Below are 21,197 nucleotides of genomic sequence, written 5' to 3'. Positions count from 1 at the left end.
CAGAAATCTATTCCGTAAAACTGACATCCCGCACGCAAGGCATGGGGGACCAACCCCACTAAACAGAGTAATAAAAAATACCTCCAAGCCCAGGCAGATACTATGGAATGTCAAATGCACCCCCCAAAGGGAGGGCAAGTGAAGCCAGAATTTAACATCATGCTAGCAAGCAATCAAGGTGCAGTTAACTGCAGATGGCTTCAAACTACAAACCTTCCGCTCGCTAAACAGCTAGGCTAACCATAAGGCTACTACAGCAGGGCTGGAGCAAGCTGTAGACGAGCTCAAAAGGTCAATATACCGAAGGAAAATAATCCGGCCACTAAGACATCTAAATCTCTCTGCAAGAGAGAAAAAATACACCCGTAGGAACAGAAAACGTCCCGGAACCAGGAAACTGGGCCGTCCAAAACCAGTCCTAAAAATAGAGCAAGCGAAGACAAATCGTCCCCGGGAGCCGCTGGAAAAAAAAAAAAAAAATCAGATATCTGAAAATGCTCCTCCGAACCATAGGTGTCCTGCTACAAACATGGACTTAGAGACCACAGGTCACCACCCTACCACACAGGACCTTCTTCAGAAGAAGAACTCAGAAAGTGCAGGACAGCACCTTCCCAAAAGGGGACAGGAAAGGAAAGAACAGAACCCAGACACCGGTAGAGAAAGCTACCTGCTGAGGAGGGATTCCCCGCAAAGCCTCTCACTTAAGGAAGGCTCACCATAACTATGATACACGGCTAAGGATCAACAGATCAGACAGATCCCTAACTCTCGCTTCGGCAATGGACTCAGCACCAAAGTGACTGATAATGTCCGAATTAAAATTACCCCGATCAGTAGGACCTGCTGGAAGGAAAAAGGGAGGGAACCAGCCCCGCCTAAGAGCTCGGTTTCCATAACCCAGACACAAATGTACTCCCAAAAGGAGACCCTCACAGGAACTACAGCAAAAAGGTATGACATCCCGCACGCAAGGCAGGGGGACCAACCCCACTAAACAGAGTAATAAAAAATACCTCCAAGCCCAGGCAGATACTATGGAATGTCAAATGCACCCCCCAAAGGGAGGGAAAGTGAAGCCAGAATTTAACAGCATGCTAGCACGCAATCAAGGTGCAGTTAGCTGCAGATGGCTTCAAACTGCAAACCTTCCGCTCGCTAAACAGCTAGGCTAACCATCAGGCTACTACAGCGGGGCTGGAGCAAGCTGTAGACGAGCTCAAATGGTCAATCTAGTGAAGGAAAATAATCCAGCCACTAAGACCGGCCCAGTAAGACATCTAAATCTCTCTGCAAGAGAGAAAAAATACACCAGAACCGGGAAACTGGGCCGTCCAAAAACAGTCCTAAGGGATCTGGATACAGACCGCCAAAATTCCAGTTAAAGACAGGACAAAGGAACCCAGGCACCCGAAAAACTCGGGAGCCGGCTGAAAATTTAGTAACCCCTGAGGAACCACTAGATTCCATGCATAAGGCTATCCTAAGGAAAAAGTGACATGTAATATGGGTAGACTTGATGGGCCTTTTTGGTTCTTATCTACCGTCAAATTCTATGTTTCTATGTTTCTATTACCCCATCCAGCAATGCAACCACAGTCATAGCCAACACACCTTGGACACTGAACTCTCACGAAATGTTCCATACACAGATAACGTAGGACACCCACAGCTGGATACAACTCCCACCATAAGGGTGATAGGCAATGGGGGAGCCTCACAGCCACTCAAAAAAGCCCTAAAACTCTAGGGACAAACCTTCACTAAGTCCAAAGACTAAGAAACAAATGGCAAAACAGAAAACTCTGCTTAGGAATGCTAGCTGTCACAAGAATCACAAGACAGAAGAGAGAACAGGCGCTCTACCTGGGTTCAAACCCACAACCTCCTGCGTCAGGTGTGGTGGAGCTGACTACTTCGCCACCTCTCCTTTAGAAACTGGCTAGAGAAGCTAACAAAAGTCTCCAAGATCCACAGGATCCACTTCCCTGACACCCCTACAACTCGAGGATTGAGAAGGAACATATATCCTAACCCCTGGCGAGAGAGTAAAAAATGCCTAGGCAGGGGCGACACAGGAAAAAAGGGAGACAATCTAATTTGTACAGCTCCCAAATATATGGGAGCAGACTAGATACCGGAAGTAGAATAACCAAAAGGCTTTAGCTTCCAGAAACAGATGACCCGAAGCCAACCCCAAGGAAGGGGATAAAGCCCCTCAACCTCAACCTGAAGGGAGAGATACAGTAATCAAGGACAACAGATTCCAAGAAGAGAACCTCCAAAAGAAGAAGAGGAAATTTCGTCCAGGTCGATCCCTAGTAGGATCTGCTCTGGATCCCCGCCCATGAGTAACAGGACAGTAAGGACTGAGTACAATCCCCTGATGCCCCACCCAAAAGCAGAACGAGAACCAGCCTGACGTTTGGGAACAAAGGCTTCCTTTACAATGTTTTAGCCCTGCGTGGACAGAGCCTCAAAAAATTAATGGAGATTCATGGTGGGTCACTTCACGAAAACTCCAAGCAAAGCAAGGCATTGTTTGATCTGAAGAGACACCAAGAGTAATAAACTCCTCAACCGAGTGATCAACTCACCACCCAGTCAGGTCAGCCAGTTACACCGGCACCACGTGGATGATATAGGCCATATAGAACAGAAATTGCGCCCTATAAGGATCAGCCTGCTACATAGGGCACTCCAAACTGAACCAGGCCACAGAAAATTTGAGATCCCATGAGGACTCAAAAAGATCTAAAGACATAACAATGTACTAACACCTTAACATGCGACTTCCACAAAATTGCTAGTATCAAATTCCAGAGAAGAATATTTCCCAACGGAGAAATCATAACAGACATGAGCTTCTTAAAAAATAAATAAAATACATCCTAACTGGATCAAATAAAAGAAGGGCAGCACCCGCAGGTGAACGCTCAAGAAGAATGGGTACACCAACGGGACCAGCCAATCAGAGACTCCATTCTTCCAAAGCTCAGAACTGGAATAAGAAACCCCAAAAATAAAGGAAAATTGAAGACGACCAGGAGATTAACTTCGTCCCCACACGTCTAACCCAGCTTGCCATCTGGAACAGAAGACCAAGGATCCCTTAATCTATTAGTAGTGGGATCTTCCAGCACCACCAAAACATGCCGTAGCAGGACACGAACGAGCGCCAGTCTATAACGAAGAGCGAGACTTACCTCCGCCGGGGCAACTGACGACCCCGACCCCCAGAGTTGGGCCCCTGAAGCTTCAGAGGAAACCACTTCCCCAGATGGATGATCTGACCCAGGCGATCCCACGCCTGACGAGCTCCGGTTAGCATAACACGGACAGTATCTTAGCAACACCTCTTCTGGAAGATGTAAATGCGCCAGGGCAATAGATATGGCCATGCAGAACCACGCTGTAACCTCTGGAGGAAACATGCTGCCTTCTAGAGAAGGGGTAACGGCATTAGGGACACCTGCTTGCGTAGTCAAAGAAGGTTCTAGGGGACGGGCCGAACGGGATATGGGATCCCCAGGGGCGGATGGCTCGGCAGACTCCAAGTTCCCTGTATCGGGAGAAGAGAGCAATCTAGAGCGGTATTCGGAGCATAACTGATGGGCATGGATTACCCGGGCTATTTGATACTCCTCACAAGAAGTAGAATCTGAATCAGACACATCTGTCTCCAAAAAGTCAGAAACCTAAATAACTTGTATATAAAAATTATGGACAGAAAAATAAAAAATGGCACCTTACACCCCTAATGGCTGGGGCACTCACCTCCTGAGACCCAGACAGCTAGCGAAACAGACACTCTCCATCGCCATGTGGTCAGGAATACGGAAATGGAACACAGAAGCGTGACCACACAAGGAGCACCATGCAGGCCATAGAAAAGTGTGCCAAGGCCTACAAGGGCTGGGCAGCCTGACAAGAAAAAGGCTGTTATGTTCCGATCTAGCCACGAGCCCAAGTAACACTACACATTAGCAGACAGAATGACATAACAAACATGATTAAAGTCCCTCCTGTTTAATAACCCCCCTCAGGAGATATTACCCTTGATTCCTTATAAAGATAAAGGAGTCCCACTGAGACCCTGACTTCTTCGTTTACATTACTTTATCAAATCACCGAAGTAAAATGAAACTATCTTACCGGAATCAATGCTGTGGGACAGGAACAAGGCCCTTCAAGTGTGACAGATGGTAGCCTCGCTTCTGACATGGACTTGAGAGAAGAAAGCAGGCAGCGAAACTCGTCAACGCTGATTGCTAAGGAGCTGGTAACATGAGTCGGGATGGTTTTGCAGAAAGACTCTCCCTGCATCTCCGGACTCTAACATTCATCCATGCTCTCACTGAGAGACTGACAGGATTACTTAAAACTCCAGTCCCATTACAAAGAGTACTACCCTCCATAAGAGACTATATAAAAATCTTCAGACACTCCTGTGACGAAAGGCAAAGAATGACTGGGAGATGAGGGAAGTGGGGGAGGTATTTAAGCCTTTGGCTGGGGTGTCTTTGCCTCCTCCTGGTGGTCAGGTTCTGAATTCCCAAAAGTAATGAATGCAGCTGTGGACTCTTCCTGTTTAAGAAGAAAAAGAAATGACAAAAATGAAACAGGAAAAGCGAGAAATAGAGGGTTTATTATGATTGCTGCTGCATATTTTATCTAGCTCTTTGTATCAGATCACTGGCTTTGTTAATGGCACCTCTGGTAACCATCTAAAATATGTGTGTAGCCAGAAGGCAAAAGGTCAACATACTTCCAGGCTTGTGATTGGTGTATTCTAACAAACGGATCTTTTACACCAGTTATGTATATTAGAAAATTAAACGAACTTGTGGTATTAGTACTTTTATACCACTGCTCTTTTGATCATGAAAATATGATCTGGCCCTCAGCCATGTACCTGCGAGCCAACGTCTTTTACATGAACTGTAAACAACATAAACTTGTGTGCAATACAAAATAGTAGGGCTATTTTCCACCCCATGGGAATGTGTGATAATGTCACAGCTGTACGCATTTTTAAATTGTAGGTCATATCATGAAAGCACTGTGTTATTATCTGCACTCCCAACTAATAAAAAGAAAGAAAAACAAATATAATGTTACATTACAGCCATTTCTGCTGCATTTTTATTATTATTTGCTTTAGTGTGACTTCTTGCTGTCAGTAGCTGGTCTGCAAAATTATTTAAATGTTATTTATATTTTTACCTAAATACAAAAATATTGGCAGTTAGTAAATAACCTTAACCTACAAAACAGCTTGCTAATTATAATAATGACGAAAGAAGAAATAAAGAGGAAAAACTAGGAAAGAAAGAGTAATGAAGAAGAAAAAAAAGTGTATTGGACAAAGGATAATTTTAAAATCTTTTACAAAGACAGCTTCTACAAAACTAGATCAGTACTAGGCTTTAACAAATGACTACTGTACTTAAATCATACTAGGCTACAAGACTATACCAACGTCTAAAGCTCATTATTAGGTTTCTAAAGGCACCATTTATAAAGGAGAAGGAAATACTAAGGCGTAGAACTAAGAATATATATTAAGCAGGGTAGCCATGGATACAGTTTACCTTTAGACTGGGATCTGCGATTTTTTTTGACTGATGGAAACAGAGCTACATTTATAACAGGAGAAAAAGATAGATGATGGGCACATTACCACAGTGCATAACACCTTGACATACAGAGCTTCTACTTCAAAGCAACATACATACTTTGTTGGGGATTTTTATTTTTTGCTATAGACAGAACAAACAGAAACATTATCAAAACAAATTCAAAAGTAAATAGTAGGATCTTTCAAAGGGACAGTTTACTGCAAAAATGACATGTTCTGGGTTACCATGTGCTATTTTGTATTACAGAAACCAAAAACACATGTACAGTCCTATTTAGGAACCACAAGCACCGCAGTTCCTGAGCAGAACACAGCTGGTCAGGGAATCAGGAATAGCAGTAACATGACCCAGCAAAGCAATGGCTGTTTTCTGAGTAGGAGCTGCATTTCTTGCGTCTTATGAGCAGGACTTTACCTATGTCTTTTGTAGGGTTTAAACACAAAGTTAGCTAGGGACAGTCTAATGATCGCAATGTTTTTCATTAGAGTGCTTTACAACTGTTTCAAATAAAAACACTAAATTAAATCAAGATGAATATTGATTGTAAAATAACTAACAATTTACTCTGCTTTAGTGTAGTTTTTATTTTTCTGTCCATATATATATATATATATATATATATATATATATATATATATATAAACAAGGATTCAAAGGTTATATGCACTCTCGCCACCGTCCTACACCTGCCAGGGTGCTCTTGGAAAGTATAAAGTAGGAAATGAAGTGAAGCACTCACTGGTCTTTGGATATCAATATATATATATGCACCTGAATTTTCTCTCACATTTTTAGATTATATACAATATATATATATATATATATATATATATATATATATATATATATGCATACAAAGAGAGAAGCGCTCTACCAGGAACGAACAACAGCGCAGTGGCTTGTTCTATGGCGATTTACCACCCGGAAGCAGCCTCTTTTAGACCAGTGTGCTTTTCACAGAAGAAAACTTTCCTGAAGTATATCAGTCTGATCCTGCCAAGTAAGGTCAGTCCAGCCCCGAAATACCAGGCAATTCTCCTCTGAACAAGGAACATGACAACCCCAGACGATCGTTTCGGCCTCCTATGGGCCTCGTCAGTGAGGTGCAGCCACATTCCTCTAAGCACACTGGGCAAGGAGTCCACGTCTGGTTTCCCCCATCACCCATAGGGAGACTTCCCCAGGGTCATAATAATTTGCATACAAAGAGAGAAGCGCTCTACCAGGAACGAACAACAGCGCAGTGGCTTGTTCTATGGCGATTTACCACCCGGAAGCAGCCTCTTTTAGACCAGTGTGCTTTTCACAGAAGAAAACTTTCCTGAAGTATATCAGTCTGATCCTGCCAAGTAAGGTCAGTCCAGCCCCGAAATACCAGGCAATTCTCCTCTGAACAAGGAACATGACAACCCCAGACGATCGTTTCGGCCTCCTATGGGCCTCGTCAGTGAGGTGCAGCCACATTCCTCTAAGCACACTGGGCAAGGAGTCCAAGTCTGGTTTCCCCCATCACCCATAGGGAGACTTCCCCAGGGTCATAATAATTTGCATACAAAGAGAGAAGCGCTCTACCAGGAACGAACAACAGCGCAGTGGCTTGTTCTATGGCGATTTACCACCCGGAAGCAGCCTCTTTTAGACCAGTGTGCTTTTCACAGAAGAAAACTTTCCTGAAGTATATCAGTCTGATCCTGCCAAGTAAGGTCAGTCCAGCCCCGAAATACCAGGCAATTCTCCTCTGAACAAGGAACATGACAACCCCAGACGATCGTTTCGGCCTCCTATGGGCCTCGTCAGTGAGGTGCAGCCACATTCCTCTAAGCACACTGGGCAAGGAGTCCACGTCTGGTTTCCCCCATCACCCATAGGGAGACTTCCCCAGGGTCATAATAATTTGCATACAAAGAGAGAAGCGCTCTACCAGGAACGAACAACAGCGCAGTGGCTTGTTCTATGGCGATTTACCACCCGGAAGCAGCCTCTTTTAGACCAGTGTGCTTTTCACAGAAGAAAACTTTCCTGAAGTATATCAGTCTGATCCTGCCAAGTAAGGTCAGTCCAGCCCCGAAATACCAGGCAATTCTCCTCTGAACAAGGAACATGACAACCCCAGACGATCGTTTCGGCCTCCTATGGGCCTCGTCAGTGAGGTGCAGCCACATTCCTCTAAGCACACTGGGCAAGGAGTCCACGTCTGGTTTCCCCCATCACCCATAGGGAGACTTCCCCAGGGTCATAATAATTTGCATACAAAGAGAGAAGCGCTCTACCAGGAACGAACAACAGCGCAGTGGCTTGTTCTATGGCGATTTACCACCCGGAAGCAGCCTCTTTTAGACCAGTGTGCTTTTCACAGAAGAAAACTTTCCTGAAGTATATCAGTCTGATCCTGCCAAGTAAGGTCAGTCCAGCCCCGAAATACCAGGCAATTCTCCTCTGAACAAGGAACATGACAACCCCAGACGATCGTTTCGGCCTCCTATGGGCCTCGTCAGTGAGGTGCAGCCACATTCCTCTAAGCACACTGGGCAAGGAGTCCACGTCTGGTTTCCCCCATCACCCATAGGGAGACTTCCCCAGGGTCATAATAATTTGCATACAAAGAGAGAAGCGCTCTACCAGGAACGAACAACAGCGCAGTGGCTTGTTCTATGGCGATTTACCACCCGGAAGCAGCCTCTTTTAGACCAGTGTGCTTTTCACAGAAGAAAACTTTCCTGAAGTATATCAGTCTGATCCTGCCAAGTAAGGTCAGTCCAGCCCCGAAATACCAGGCCGAAACGATCGTCTGGGGTTGTCATGTTCCTTGTTCAGAGGAGAATTGCCTGGTATTTCGGGGCTGGACTGACCTTACTTGGCGGGATCAGACTGATATACTTCAGGAAAGTTTTTTTCTGTGAAAAGCACACTGGTCTAAAAGAGGCTGCTTCCGGGTGGTAAATCGCCATAGAACAAGCCACTGAGCTGTTGTTCGTTCCTGGTAGAGCGCTTCTCTCTTTGTATGCAAATTATTATGACCCTGGGGAAGTCTCCCTATGGGTGATGGGGGAAACCAGACGTGGACTCCTTGCCCAGTGTGCTTAGAGGAATGTGGCTGCACCTCACTGACGAGGCCCATAGGAGGCCGAAACGATCGTCTGGGGTTGTCATGTTCCTTGTTCAGAGGAGAATTGCCTGGTATTTCGGGGCTGGACTGACCTTACTTGGCGGGATCAGACTGATATACTTCAGGAAAGTTTTTTTCTGTGAAAAGCACACTGGTCTAAAAGAGGCTGCTTCCGGGTGGTAAATCGCCATAGAACAAGCCACTGAGCTGTTGTTCGTTCCTGGTAGAGCGCTTCTCTCTTTGTATGCAAATTATTATGACCCTGGGGAAGTCTCCCTATGGGTGATGGGGGAAACCAGACGTGGACTCCTTGCCCAGTGTGCTTAGAGGAATGTGGCTGCACCTCACTGACGAGGCCCATAGGAGGCCGAAACGATCGTCTGGGGTTGTCATGTTCCTTGTTCAGAGGAGAATTGCCTGGTATTTCGGGGCTGGACTGACCTTACTTGGCGGGATCAGACTGATATACTTCAGGAAAGTTTTTTTCTGTGAAAAGCACACTGGTCTAAAAGAGGCTGCTTCCGGGTGGTAAATCGCCATAGAACAAGCCACTGAGCTGTTGTTCGTTCCTGGTAGAGCGCTTCTCTCTTTGTATGCAAATTATTATGACCCTGGGGAAGTCTCCCTATGGGTGATGGGGGAAACCAGACGTGGACTCCTTGCCCAGTGTGCTTAGAGGAATGTGGCTGCACCTCACTGACGAGGCCCATAGGAGGCCGAAACGATCGTCTGGGGTTGTCATGTTCCTTGTTCAGAGGAGAATTGCCTGGTATTTCGGGGCTGGACTGACCTTACTTGGCGGGATCAGACTGATATACTTCAGGAAAGTTTTTTTCTGTGAAAAGCACACTGGTCTAAAAGAGGCTGCTTCCGGGTGGTAAATCGCCATAGAACAAGCCACTGAGCTGTTGTTCGTTCCTGGTAGAGCGCTTCTCTCTTTGTATGCAAATTATTATGACCCTGGGGAAGTCTCCCTATGGGTGATGGGGGAAACCAGACGTGGACTCCTTGCCCAGTGTGCTTAGAGGAATGTGGCTGCACCTCACTGACGAGGCCCATAGGAGGCCGAAACGATCGTCTGGGGTTGTCATGTTCCTTGTTCAGAGGAGAATTGCCTGGTATTTCGGGGCTGGACTGACCTTACTTGGCGGGATCAGACTGATATACTTCAGGAAAGTTTTCTTCTGTGAAAAGCACACTGGTCTAAAAGAGGCTGCTTCCGGGTGGTAAATCGCCATAGAACAAGCCACTGAGCTGTTGTTCGTTCCTGGTAGAGCGCTTCTCTCTTTGTATGCAAATTATTATGACCCTGGGGAAGTCTCCCTATGGGTGATGGGGGAAACCAGACGTGGACTCCTTGCCCAGTGTGCTTAGAGGAATGTGGCTGCACCTCACTGACGAGGCCCATAGGAGGCCGAAACGATCGTCTGGGGTTGTCATGTTCCTTGTTCAGAGGAGAATTGCCTGGTATTTCGGGGCTGGACTGACCTTACTTGGCGGGATCAGACTGATATACTTCAGGAAAGTTTTTTTCTGTGAAAAGCACACTGGTCTAAAAGAGGCTGCTTCCGGGTGGTAAATCGCCATAGAACAAGCCACTGAGCTGTTGTTCGTTCCTGGTAGAGCGCTTCTCTCTTTGTATGCATATATATATATATATATATATATATATATCTGAAATTCAATACATTTTAAAATATATAAACATCTAGGGTTCTTTACAGAATGCCAAGTGCTCATATCACCATAGCTGTATTAGACCTCCAAAAAAACAAAATATTATTGGCAAACAGATGTGTAGGGCTTTATCTAAATTTTAACCATGATCTACCTACATCTATCCAGTCATAAACCAAATGGCAAAGCAGGAGTAAAAACAAATATTCGTGTGTTTAACCTTTTCAATATTATCAGAATTCTCACCAGGGGACTACACCCATAATGGACCAATACAGTTAAGAATAAGCTACCATCCAGACAATAACCCAAATCTTATTTCTCCAGAAGCTAAATCTCACTGGAAGTCTAGGCTACACCTACAGTGCTCTAAATGGTAACATCTAGAATTAGGTGTCATCACTCACACGCAAAAAGTATACCTCATAGTTTATGGAATTTAAATCTATATGCTGTATATTTAAAAGAGTAATCTTCATATGGATCAAAGCTTAAATAAAATAAATGCATAGCCAGTAACGTTGCCTCTATAAGCTTCTTGGTATCTTCAGTGTGTAAAATGTATGCTTCAATATGCATCCTGTATAGATCATGAAATAAAAACCATATATCACATTTGCATAGGATTTTTTTTCTATCATTGCATTTCTGAAATTCATGTTTTCAGTTACACGATTCAGTCAATGAAATTGATAAAAACATGAAATCAGGCTTCAACACCAATAGTGGAGATTTGTAAAACTATGTAATAGAAAAGGCAGATGGGCATCCTAGTGTAAATTATTACAGGTCACTCCTGAAGGGCAAGTAATGCCACACAATCTAAATTAAAAGGACATGATACCCAAATGCTGAATCACTTGAAAGTGATGCAGCATAGCTGTAAAAAGCTGAACAAAAAATATCACATGAATGTCTCAACATAAAAAAATATAAGATTTTACCTCAAAAAAAAAAAAAAAAAGCCACATCCCACTGTAAATGTGTGAACTCAGCAATGCTGATGCTGGTTTTTTTTTGTTTTTTTTTTACCATGCAGATGACAATAGAAGAATAATACCTGTTCACAGAACACTTGCTCTGGTGAGCTGAAGACATTTTGAGGTAAAATATCTTCCTTTTTTACATAGGGATTGTTTGGTCTCAAATCGCTGGGGTACCACTTCATAATCTTCATAATAATATTCAGTATGTTAAACTCATCACTGGAATGAAGTCTTTTTCCATTCAAGGCCTTGGAGAGCAAGAATCAGACATGCACCTATGATGGAATCTAAGTCTGCTCTAATTTATTCTTAGCAGGGCTGGGTAATATATTACATTACATACATGTAAAACACAGAGGGTCTTCATACAAGTCCCCTATTACAAGTTAGGTATAAAATCCTTTGTATGAGACTGGAGACAAGATAACATAGGAATGTAAAAATGCTCTTAGCTGCATGGTTACATTAGTAACAACATAAGGATGTTACTCCCCAAAGAACAGATGTCATATAACAAAATGCAGAAAAAAACAACAGTTCAATATCAGTACAAAAGTTCAATGTAAGTTCATCAATGGCTTCTTAGATACAAAATGGCAGCACTATGGTTATATATTCTTACAGGGATGTCCATGTGATATTTTCTAGTCAGTTTTTTATAGATATGATTTAGCATAAGGGTAACATGTAACTTAAAACGCATAGAAAGTGGAAATGTACGTGGGTAGGAAACATTTTAGTTTTAAATAGAAGCATTTATGAAGCATACTTTCATTACCAAAAATGCATCCAGTAAAAGTTATTACTGTTTTTCTGTGTCAACAGTATTCAAGCTTAGAGAGCGGACGGTGATGTGTATTGTGTTTGTGTCAGACAAGCCACTGATGACTCTCGGTGAAGGTGTAGAGTATGAATATTAGTGCATGGGCCCTCAGAGGATTTGTGCGTATACCTCTGAAAAACAGTAATAATTTTTACGAAAGGAAGATATGTGCATTTGTGCACATTGTTCTGAAATAACCAGGAAGAGCCGCATTTAGTCTTGTGACAGTGCAACACGCTGAGATCTGTGCAAATCCTGAACTCTGCTGCACTTTAACAAGACATAATGCACATACCTATCGAGAAGCATTTTTTTGCTAATGGAAATATATTGCAAAAATGCTACTATTTAAATTGAAATGCACCATGCTTGTTTCATTTTCGCCTTTTAAGTGCTACATTAGGAGGCCTCTATGTACTTCGTATTACACATCCTATAAATCCTCATGGGTCCGCAGTAGAAAAAATGACAGGTTTTCAAGTTTTCAGTTGAAAAATAAATTGACAGGCTACCTCTAGTTAGCAAGGTTAACAAGCCATACAGTTTAACTTGCTACATATCAATATAAATATAGAATCCTGCTCTATTCACATAAGCTCTTACCTGTCACTTGGGGAACATATGGTATTGACAACCTTTCCACAATATATCCGCTGCCTCCAAGGAACTCCACAATTTTGTTGGTTAGGAAAAATACATTTTTTTCTTGCTTCTCCAGAGACTTGGGAAGACTATTAATGACCAGAGATGAGCAGAATTAGAGAATACATACTGGAAGTTTTACGTTTATCTGATCTATTTATAGTTTGGAGGTTTGATCACAGAAAAACCTAATTAAATTATAAAACATTTAATTTAGCATAGGGAAAATATATACAATAAAGACTTAAAGGGACAGTCTAGTCAAAATTAAACGTTCATGATTCAGATAGAGTATGCAATTTTAACCAATTTTCCAATTTATTCTTATCATCCAATTTTGCATTGTTCTCTTGGTATTTGTTGAAAGCTACATCTAGGTAGCCTCATATGCTAATTTCTAAGAACACCTCTTAACTCATTGCATTTTAGACAGTTTTTTACAGTTAGACAGTGCTAGCTCATGTGTGCTATATAGATAACATTGTGCTCACACCTGTGGAGTTATTTATGAGTCAGCACTGGTTGGCTACAACAAGTTTGTCAAAATAACTGAGATAAGGGGCAGTCTGCATAGGCTTAGATACAAGGTAATCACAGAGGTTAAAAGTATATTAATAGAACAGTGTTGGTTATGAAAAACCAGGGAATGGGTAGTAAAGGAATTATCTATCTTTTTTAACATAGATAGATCATGGCTTATATAAAAACTGCCTCAAATAAAATTGTAATTTAAATAGAAAACAGACACACACACAAAAAACACAGCACAATGCAATGGTGTTGAAGAGTGGGCTATTGCTCCAGTGACAATTCTACTGTGTAAAATAGACAGTTTACTAAGAAGGATGAGCATTTGAAGAATAAATGCAAATGATCTAATTTAATTATTATTATTATCGGTTATTTGTAGATTCCGCAGATTCTATTTCTGTTTCATAGATTTTGCATAATTATTCAACTTTAAGACTTAAGAAGACCATTAAATACAGTATAATTGCATAATTAACAAATGCCTAATTAAAAAATACAATGCATTTATACTTATTTTGGGGTTCAGGTCCATTTAAAGCTGCAATAGTGGTAGCAACAATGCAATATATTACCAATTGAAATGTAATAATACCCTTTTTCACATTATAGTTTCTTGTTTAATCTGTTTTTAAATAGCTCTAAAATAAATGGACATTAAAAGTGTAAACTAAAATCAACACTAAAAGTAACTAATATTCCAGAATTATATTTAATCAATTAGTCTATGACAATACATTTTAAAGAAATTATTAAAGGGATATGAAACCCCCAAAAATGTGCTTCATTATCTTGGTATCCTTAGCTGAATATTGATAAATGCATTACTGAGAGCCCGCTGAACACATTAAGTGAGTCAATGAGAAGCAGCAATCAATCAGCAGCTAGCTCCCAGTAGTGTATTGCTGCACCTGAGCCTACCTAGGTATGCTTCTCAAAAACGATACTAAGCAAATTAGAAATTTGTTTAAAATTGCATGCTATGTCTGAAACCCTTATGAAAGTTTGTGTGTACCATCTAATCACCACCCTGTACAAAAATACAAAGCCTTATATTTAAGTCAAACGAAAAATCTATGCGGAACCAGAAAAGTGCATGTAAATCTAACTCAGAAAAAGGTCAAGAGTTTTTGATGAACTTAGGTTTCATACCTGCATTTATCTCTGAATATGACTGCAGGCAAGAAAAAGGGTGCATCAACGGTTCTGGTTTCTATAACCTTAAAAAAACAGAATAAAAGTATGAGACAAAGAGGACCATTTATCAAACTACTGCTGGGAACCTGTCCACCTGGCACTGGGGCGAGCGCACATATGCTGACTGACTGCATTTACCATTGCACAAGCAACTGCTTGTGAGGCTGTTCTGCTTTTATGCAACCAATTGTGTGAGAGCAGGGTTTGTCAATTATCCAGATACTAGCATTGCTTGTGAGCCTGCAATTCATGGGCTCTGAAGCGGTATCCGTAGCTTCATAAATGGAAATCTATAACTGAGTTTTTAGGAAACTTAAATGATCATTTTCAAATAATTTATAGTCAGACAACTCAAAAATGGAATTACAACAAACTTTAGCATTAGATTAATACATTCTACCCTTGGTATAGTAAAGTTTTATTTAAAACAGTGGCAAAAGCGCATTCTATAATGCGAAGTCCAGTAATAAATAGACACTGTACTGAAAATGTTCCTACCATGTATATGAAAGGAGCAGCAGTTAAAACATAGCTAAAATATTTTTGCATAAAAAAGGTCAAGTAAAAGTGTTTTTATAAACTAATAGGAAGTACAATACCTCGGTATCACTGGTTAACAGGGACAGCAGTTTGCTTAGTCAGTACAGGAACATCTATTTAAACCACTGAAGTAAGGCAAGCAGTAATATTTCGTGTTACAACAAATGCCAAACATGGCAGCCAAAGTCTGCTCTTCTTTTCAGAGCTGGATTTCTTTGAGTGAAAATCTAGATCTTTGTGTGTTGCACTTTCAAAAGAAGAAATTCGACGCCAAAAAGAGCTGAATGTTGCTGCCAGCGGCTCTATTCAACATTTGCTGTAACACGAATAACACAAATGCAAAAAGTCTGGTAATAATGCTGAAGCACAACAAAGTTGCTTATCACCTGTTGCATAACTAATAAAGATTTCCAAACTGCCTCTAGAAACAACATCAGCACAAGGACGGAGCATCGAGAGCTTCATGTAATGGGGTTTCCATAGCCAAACAGCTGTACACAAGCCTCACATCAACATTCACAATGACAAATGGCAGGAGTGGTATAAAGCCTACTGAATAGTTTGCTGGAGGAAAGATCATGGTCTGTTTTTGTCAGGGTTTGGGCCAGGCCCCTTAGTTCCAGTGAAGGGTCATCAGGATACATTTTAGACAATTGGGTGCTTCCAACTTTGTGGCAACAGTTTGGGGAATCCTAAAAACCCTTGGACAATGAAAAGGCTGAGCAGACCCCAGACACGTACATGGTGCACAGTGATTGTGCACCATGAAGAAGCTTTCCAAGAGGTGTGTTCAGAGGAGGTGCAAAAGAATAGATATTGTTATAACAGAATTACGTTTTAAATACTTTATAAAATATATTTTGCTTGCACAGAATCATTTCTAATGCAAAAAATAAAATATTAAAGGGACATAATACTCATATGCTAAATCACTTAAAACTGATGCAGTATAACTGTAAAAAGCTGACAGGAAAATATCACCTGAGCATCTCTATGTAAAAAAGGAAGATATTTTACCTCACAATTTCCTCTGCTCAGCAGAGTAAGTTCTGTGTAAAAAACTCCTAGCTGCAGGTAAAAAAAAATAAAAAATGAAGAAATGAACAGCAGCCAATCAGCATCAGCAGTGCTGAGGTCATGAACTCTTTTACTGTGATCTCATGAGATTTGACTTAACTCTCATGAGATTTCATAGTAATCTGAATAGGGAAATAATATGAGAGTGCATGAGGCTCATCCCCTAAGCTGTCCCAGGACAGACATACTAATATGCTGCTTAGAAATCCTTTACAATGGGAGGTGGCTACTGAGAAACTTTTGAGGTAAAATATCTTTCTTTTTTACATAGAGATGTTCAGGAGATATTTTCTAGTCAGCTTTTTACAGCTGTACTGCATCACTTTCAAGTGTTTAAACATTTGGGTATTATGGCCCTTTAACTTTAAAGTCAATTTAAATTCCAAAAGCTACCAAGGTAGATGTCCGGGCTGGGCAAATGTAAATAGATTAATAAATCTGTTTTAGATTACCAATTAATTAAAGGGATACAAAACCCAAATGTTTTCTTTCATGATTCAGATCATGCAATTTTAAGCAACTTTCTAATTTACTCCTATTATCAATTTTCTTTGTTATCTTGCTATCTTTATTTGAAAAAGCAGGAATGTAAGCATAGGAGCCAGCCCATTTTTGGTTCAGCACCTTGGTAGCGCCTGCTTATTGGTGGGTAAATGTATCCACCAATCAAGCAAGCGCTACCCAGGTGTTGAACCAAAAAACATAATTTATGTAAGAACTTACCTGATAAATTAATTTCTTTCATATTAGCAAGAGTCCATGAGCTAGTGACGTATGGGATATACATTCCTACCAGGAGGGGCAAAGTTTCCCAAACCTTAAAATGCCTATAAATACACCCCTCACCACACCCACAATTTAGTTTAACGAATAGCCAAGAAGTGGGGTGATAAGAAAAAAGTGCGAAAGCATATAAAATAAGGAATTGGAATAATTGTGCTTTATACAAAAAAATCAAAACCACCACAAAAAAGGGCGGGCCTCATGGACTCTTGCTAATATGAAAGAAATGAATTTATCAGGTAAGTTCTTACATAAATTATGTTTTCTTTCATGTAATTAGCAAGAGTCCATGAGCTAGTGACGTATGGGATAATGATTACCCAAGATGTGGATCTTTCCACGCAAGAGTCACTAGAGAGGGAGGGATAAAATAAAGACAGCCAATTCCTGCTGAAAATAATCCACACCCAGAATAAAATTTTAATGAAAAAACATAAGCAGAAGATTCAAACTGAAAACACTGCCTGAAGTACGTTTCTACCAAAAACTGCTTCAAAAGAAGAAAACACAACAAAATGGTAGAATTTAGTAAAATTATGCAAAGAGGACCAAGTTGCTGCTTTGCAAATCTGATCAACCGAAGCTTCATTCCTAAACGCCCAGGAAGTAGAAACTGACCTAGTAGAATGAGCTGTAATCCTTTGAGGCGGAGTGTTACCCGACTCAACATAGGCATGATGAAATAAAGATTTCAACCAAGATGCCAAAGAAATGGCAGAAGCTTTCTGGCCTTTTCTAGAACCGGAAAAGATGACAAATAGACTAGAAGTCTTTCGGAAAGACTTAGTAGCTTCAACATAATATTACAAAGCTCTAACAGCATCCAAAGAATGCAATGATTTCTCCTTAGAATTCATAGGATCAGGACATAATGAAGGAACCACAATTTCTCTACTAATGTTGTTAGAATTCACAACCTTAGGTAAAAAATTCAAAAGAAGTTCGCAGCACCGCCTTATCCTGATGCAAAATCAGAAAAGGAGACTCACAAAAAAGAGTAGATAATTCAGAGACTCTTCTGGCAGAAGAGATGGCCAAAAGAAACAAAACTTTCCAAGAAAGTAATATAATGACCAAAGAATGCATGGGTTCAAAAGGAAGAGCTTGAAGAGCCCCCAGAACCAAATTCAAACTCCAAGGAGGAGAAATTGACTTAATGACAGGTTTTATACGAACCAAAGGTTGTACAAAACAATAAATATCAGGAAGATTAGCAAACCTTCTGTGAAAAAGAACAGAAAGAGCAGAGATTTGTCTTTCAAGGAACTTGCGGACAAACCTTTATCTAAACCATCCTGAAGAAACTGTAAAATTCTCGGTATTCAAAAAGAATGCCAAGAAAAAAGATGAGAAAGACACTAAGAAATATAAGTCTTCCAGACTCTATAATATATCTCTCTAGATACAGATTTACGAGCCTGTCACATAGTATCAATCACAGAGTCAGAGAAACCTCTTTGACTAAGAATCAAGCGTTCAAACTCCATACCTTAAAATTAAGGTTTTGAGACAGAAAGACTGGTCTTAACGGAAGAGTCCACGGTTGGCAAGAGGCCATCCGGACAAGATCCGCATACCAAAACCTGTGAGGCCATGCTGGAGCTACCAGCAGAACAAACGAGCATTCCTTTAGAATATTGGAGAATACCCTTGGAAGAAGAACTAGAGGCGGAAAGATATAGGCAGGATGACACTTGTAAGGAAGAAATAATGCATCCACTGCCTCCGCCCGAGGATCCCGGGATCCGGACAGATACCAGGGAAGTTTCTTGTTTAGATGAGAAGCCATCAGATCTATTTCTGGGAGTTCCCACATTTGAACAATCTGAGGAAATACCTCTGGGTGAAGAGACCATTCGCCCAGGTGCAACGTTTGGCGACTGAGATAATCCGCTTTCCAATTGTCCATACCTGGGATATGAACCGCAGAGATTAGACAGGAGCTGGATTCCGCCCAAACCAAAATTCGAGATACTTCTTTCATAACCAGAGGACTGTGAGTCCCTCCTTGATGATTGATGTATGCCACAGTTGTGACATTGTCTATCTGAAAACAAATGAACAACTCTCTCTTCAGAAGAGGCCAAGACTGAAAAGCTCTGAAAATTGCACGGAGTTCCAAAATACTGATCGGAAATCTCACCTCCTGAGATTCCCAAACCCCTTGTGCCGTCAGATACCCCCACACAGCTCCCCAACCTGTAAGACTTGCATCTGAAGAGATTATAGTCCAGGTCGGAAGAACAAGAAGCCCCCTGAACTAAACGATGGTGATCTGTCCACCATGTCAGAGAGTGTCGTATAATCAGTTTAAAGATATTAATTGAGATATCTTTGAGTAATCCCTGCACCATTGGTTCAGCATACAGAGCTGAAGAGGTCGCATGTGAAAACGAGCAAAGGAGATCGCATCTGATGCGGCAGTCCTAAGACCTAAAATTTCCATGCACAAGGCTACCAAAGGGAATGATTGTGACTGAAGGTTTTGACAAGCTGATATCAATGTTAAACTTCTCTTGTCTGACAAGGACAGAGTCATAGACACTGAATCTATCTAGAAACCTAAAAAGGTTACCCTTGTCTGAGGAATCAATGAACTGATTAGTAAATTGAACCTCCAACCATGAACTTGAAGAAACAACACAAGTCGATACGTATGAGATTCTTCGAAAATGAGAAGACTGAGCAAATACCAAGATATCGTCCAAATAAGGAAATACCAAAACCCTGTTCTCTGATTACAGAAAGAAGGGCACCGAGAACCTTTGAAAAAAATTCTTGGAACTGAGGCTAGGCCAAACGGTAGAGCCAAAAAAACTGGTAATGCTTGTCTAAAAAGAGAATCTCAGACACTAAAAGTGATCTGGATGAATCGGAATATGCAGATACACATCCTGTAAATCTATTGTAGACATATAATGCCCTTGCTAAACAAAAAACAGGATAGTCCTACAGTAACCATCTTGAATGTTGGTATCCTTACATAACGATTCAATATTGATAGATCCGGAACTGGTCTGAAGGAATTGACCTTCTTGGTACAATGAAGAGATAAAATAAAACCCCAGCCCCTGTTCCAGAACTGGAACTGGCATAATTACTCCAACCAACTCTAGATCTGAAACACATTTCAGAAATGCTGAGCCTTTGCTGTGTTAACTGGGACACGGGAAAGAAAAAAATCTCTTAGCAGGAGGCCTTAACTGAAGCCAATTCTGTACCTTTCTGAAACAATGTTCTGAAACCAGAGATTGAGAACGGAATTGATCCAAATTTCTTTGAAGAAAACGTAATCTGCCCCATACCAGCTGAGCTGGAATAAGGGCCGCACCTTCATGGGTACTTAGGAGCTGGCTATAGATTTCTATAAGGCTTGGATATATTCCAAACTGGAAATAGTTTCCAAACTGATACCGCTCCTGAGGATGAAGGATCAGGCTTTTGTTCCTTGTTGTGAGGAAAGGAACAAAAAAGATTAGACCTAAATTTACCTTATCCTTTGGTAAAAAAGTTCCCTTCCTTCCAGAAACAATTGAAATAATAATTAAATACCCTGGAAAGAAAGGGAAAGCAAAGTTGACTTAGAAGACATATCAGCATTCCAAGTTTAATCCATAAAGCTTTTCTAGCTAAAATAGCTAGAGACATATACCTGACATCAACTCTAATGATATCAAAAGATGGTATCACCAATAAAATTATTAGCATGTTATAGAATAATAATAATGCTATAAAATTATGATCTGTTACTTGTTGCGCTAAAGCTTCTAACCAAAAAGTTGAAGCTGCAGCAACATCCGCTAAAAATATAGCAGGTCTAAGAAGATTACCTGAACATAAGTAAGCTTTTCTTAGAAAGGATTCAATTTCCCTTAAATAAAGTACTATCTGCCGTAGGAATAGTAGTACATTTAGCAGGAGTAGAGACAGCCCCATAACCTTAGGGATTTTGTCCCAAAAAAACTCTAATCTGTCAGATGGCACAGGATATAATTGCTTAAACGTTTAGAAGGAGTAAAAGAATTACCCAAATTATTCCATTCCCTGGAAATTACTTCAGAAATAGCATCAGGGAGATTAAACACTTCTGGAATAACTACAGGAGATTTAAAAACCTTATTTAAACGTTTAGATTTAGTATCAAGAGGACCAGAATCCTCTATTTCTAATGCAATTAATACTTCTTTAAATAAAGA

At 40.9% G+C, this 21,197-nt stretch overlaps 1 protein-coding gene across 2 annotated transcripts in view; it reads right to left on the bottom strand.

The window, feature by feature from the left end:
* The window catches only part of EFR3A (EFR3 homolog A), a 619,646-nt gene that overhangs the window by 81,883 nt on the left and 516,566 nt on the right, over positions 1 to 21,197 (bottom strand). For both annotated transcript variants that reach the window (XM_053715365.1, XM_053715366.1), the window contains 2 exons: positions 14,557 to 14,624; positions 12,838 to 12,965 (listed from right to left, as the gene is read on the bottom strand). In XM_053715365.1, coding sequence (XP_053571340.1) covers positions 12,838 to 12,965; positions 14,557 to 14,624 — 196 coding nt within the window. The remainder of the gene's footprint in view (positions 1 to 12,837; positions 12,966 to 14,556; positions 14,625 to 21,197) is intronic.

This window comes from Bombina bombina, chromosome 5, assembly GCF_027579735.1.
Source record: "Bombina bombina isolate aBomBom1 chromosome 5, aBomBom1.pri, whole genome shotgun sequence".
NCBI lineage: Eukaryota > Metazoa > Chordata > Amphibia > Anura > Bombinatoridae > Bombina > Bombina bombina.
Note: the sequence above shows the minus strand (reverse complement) of the source record. Positions and strands in the feature narration are given on the sequence as shown.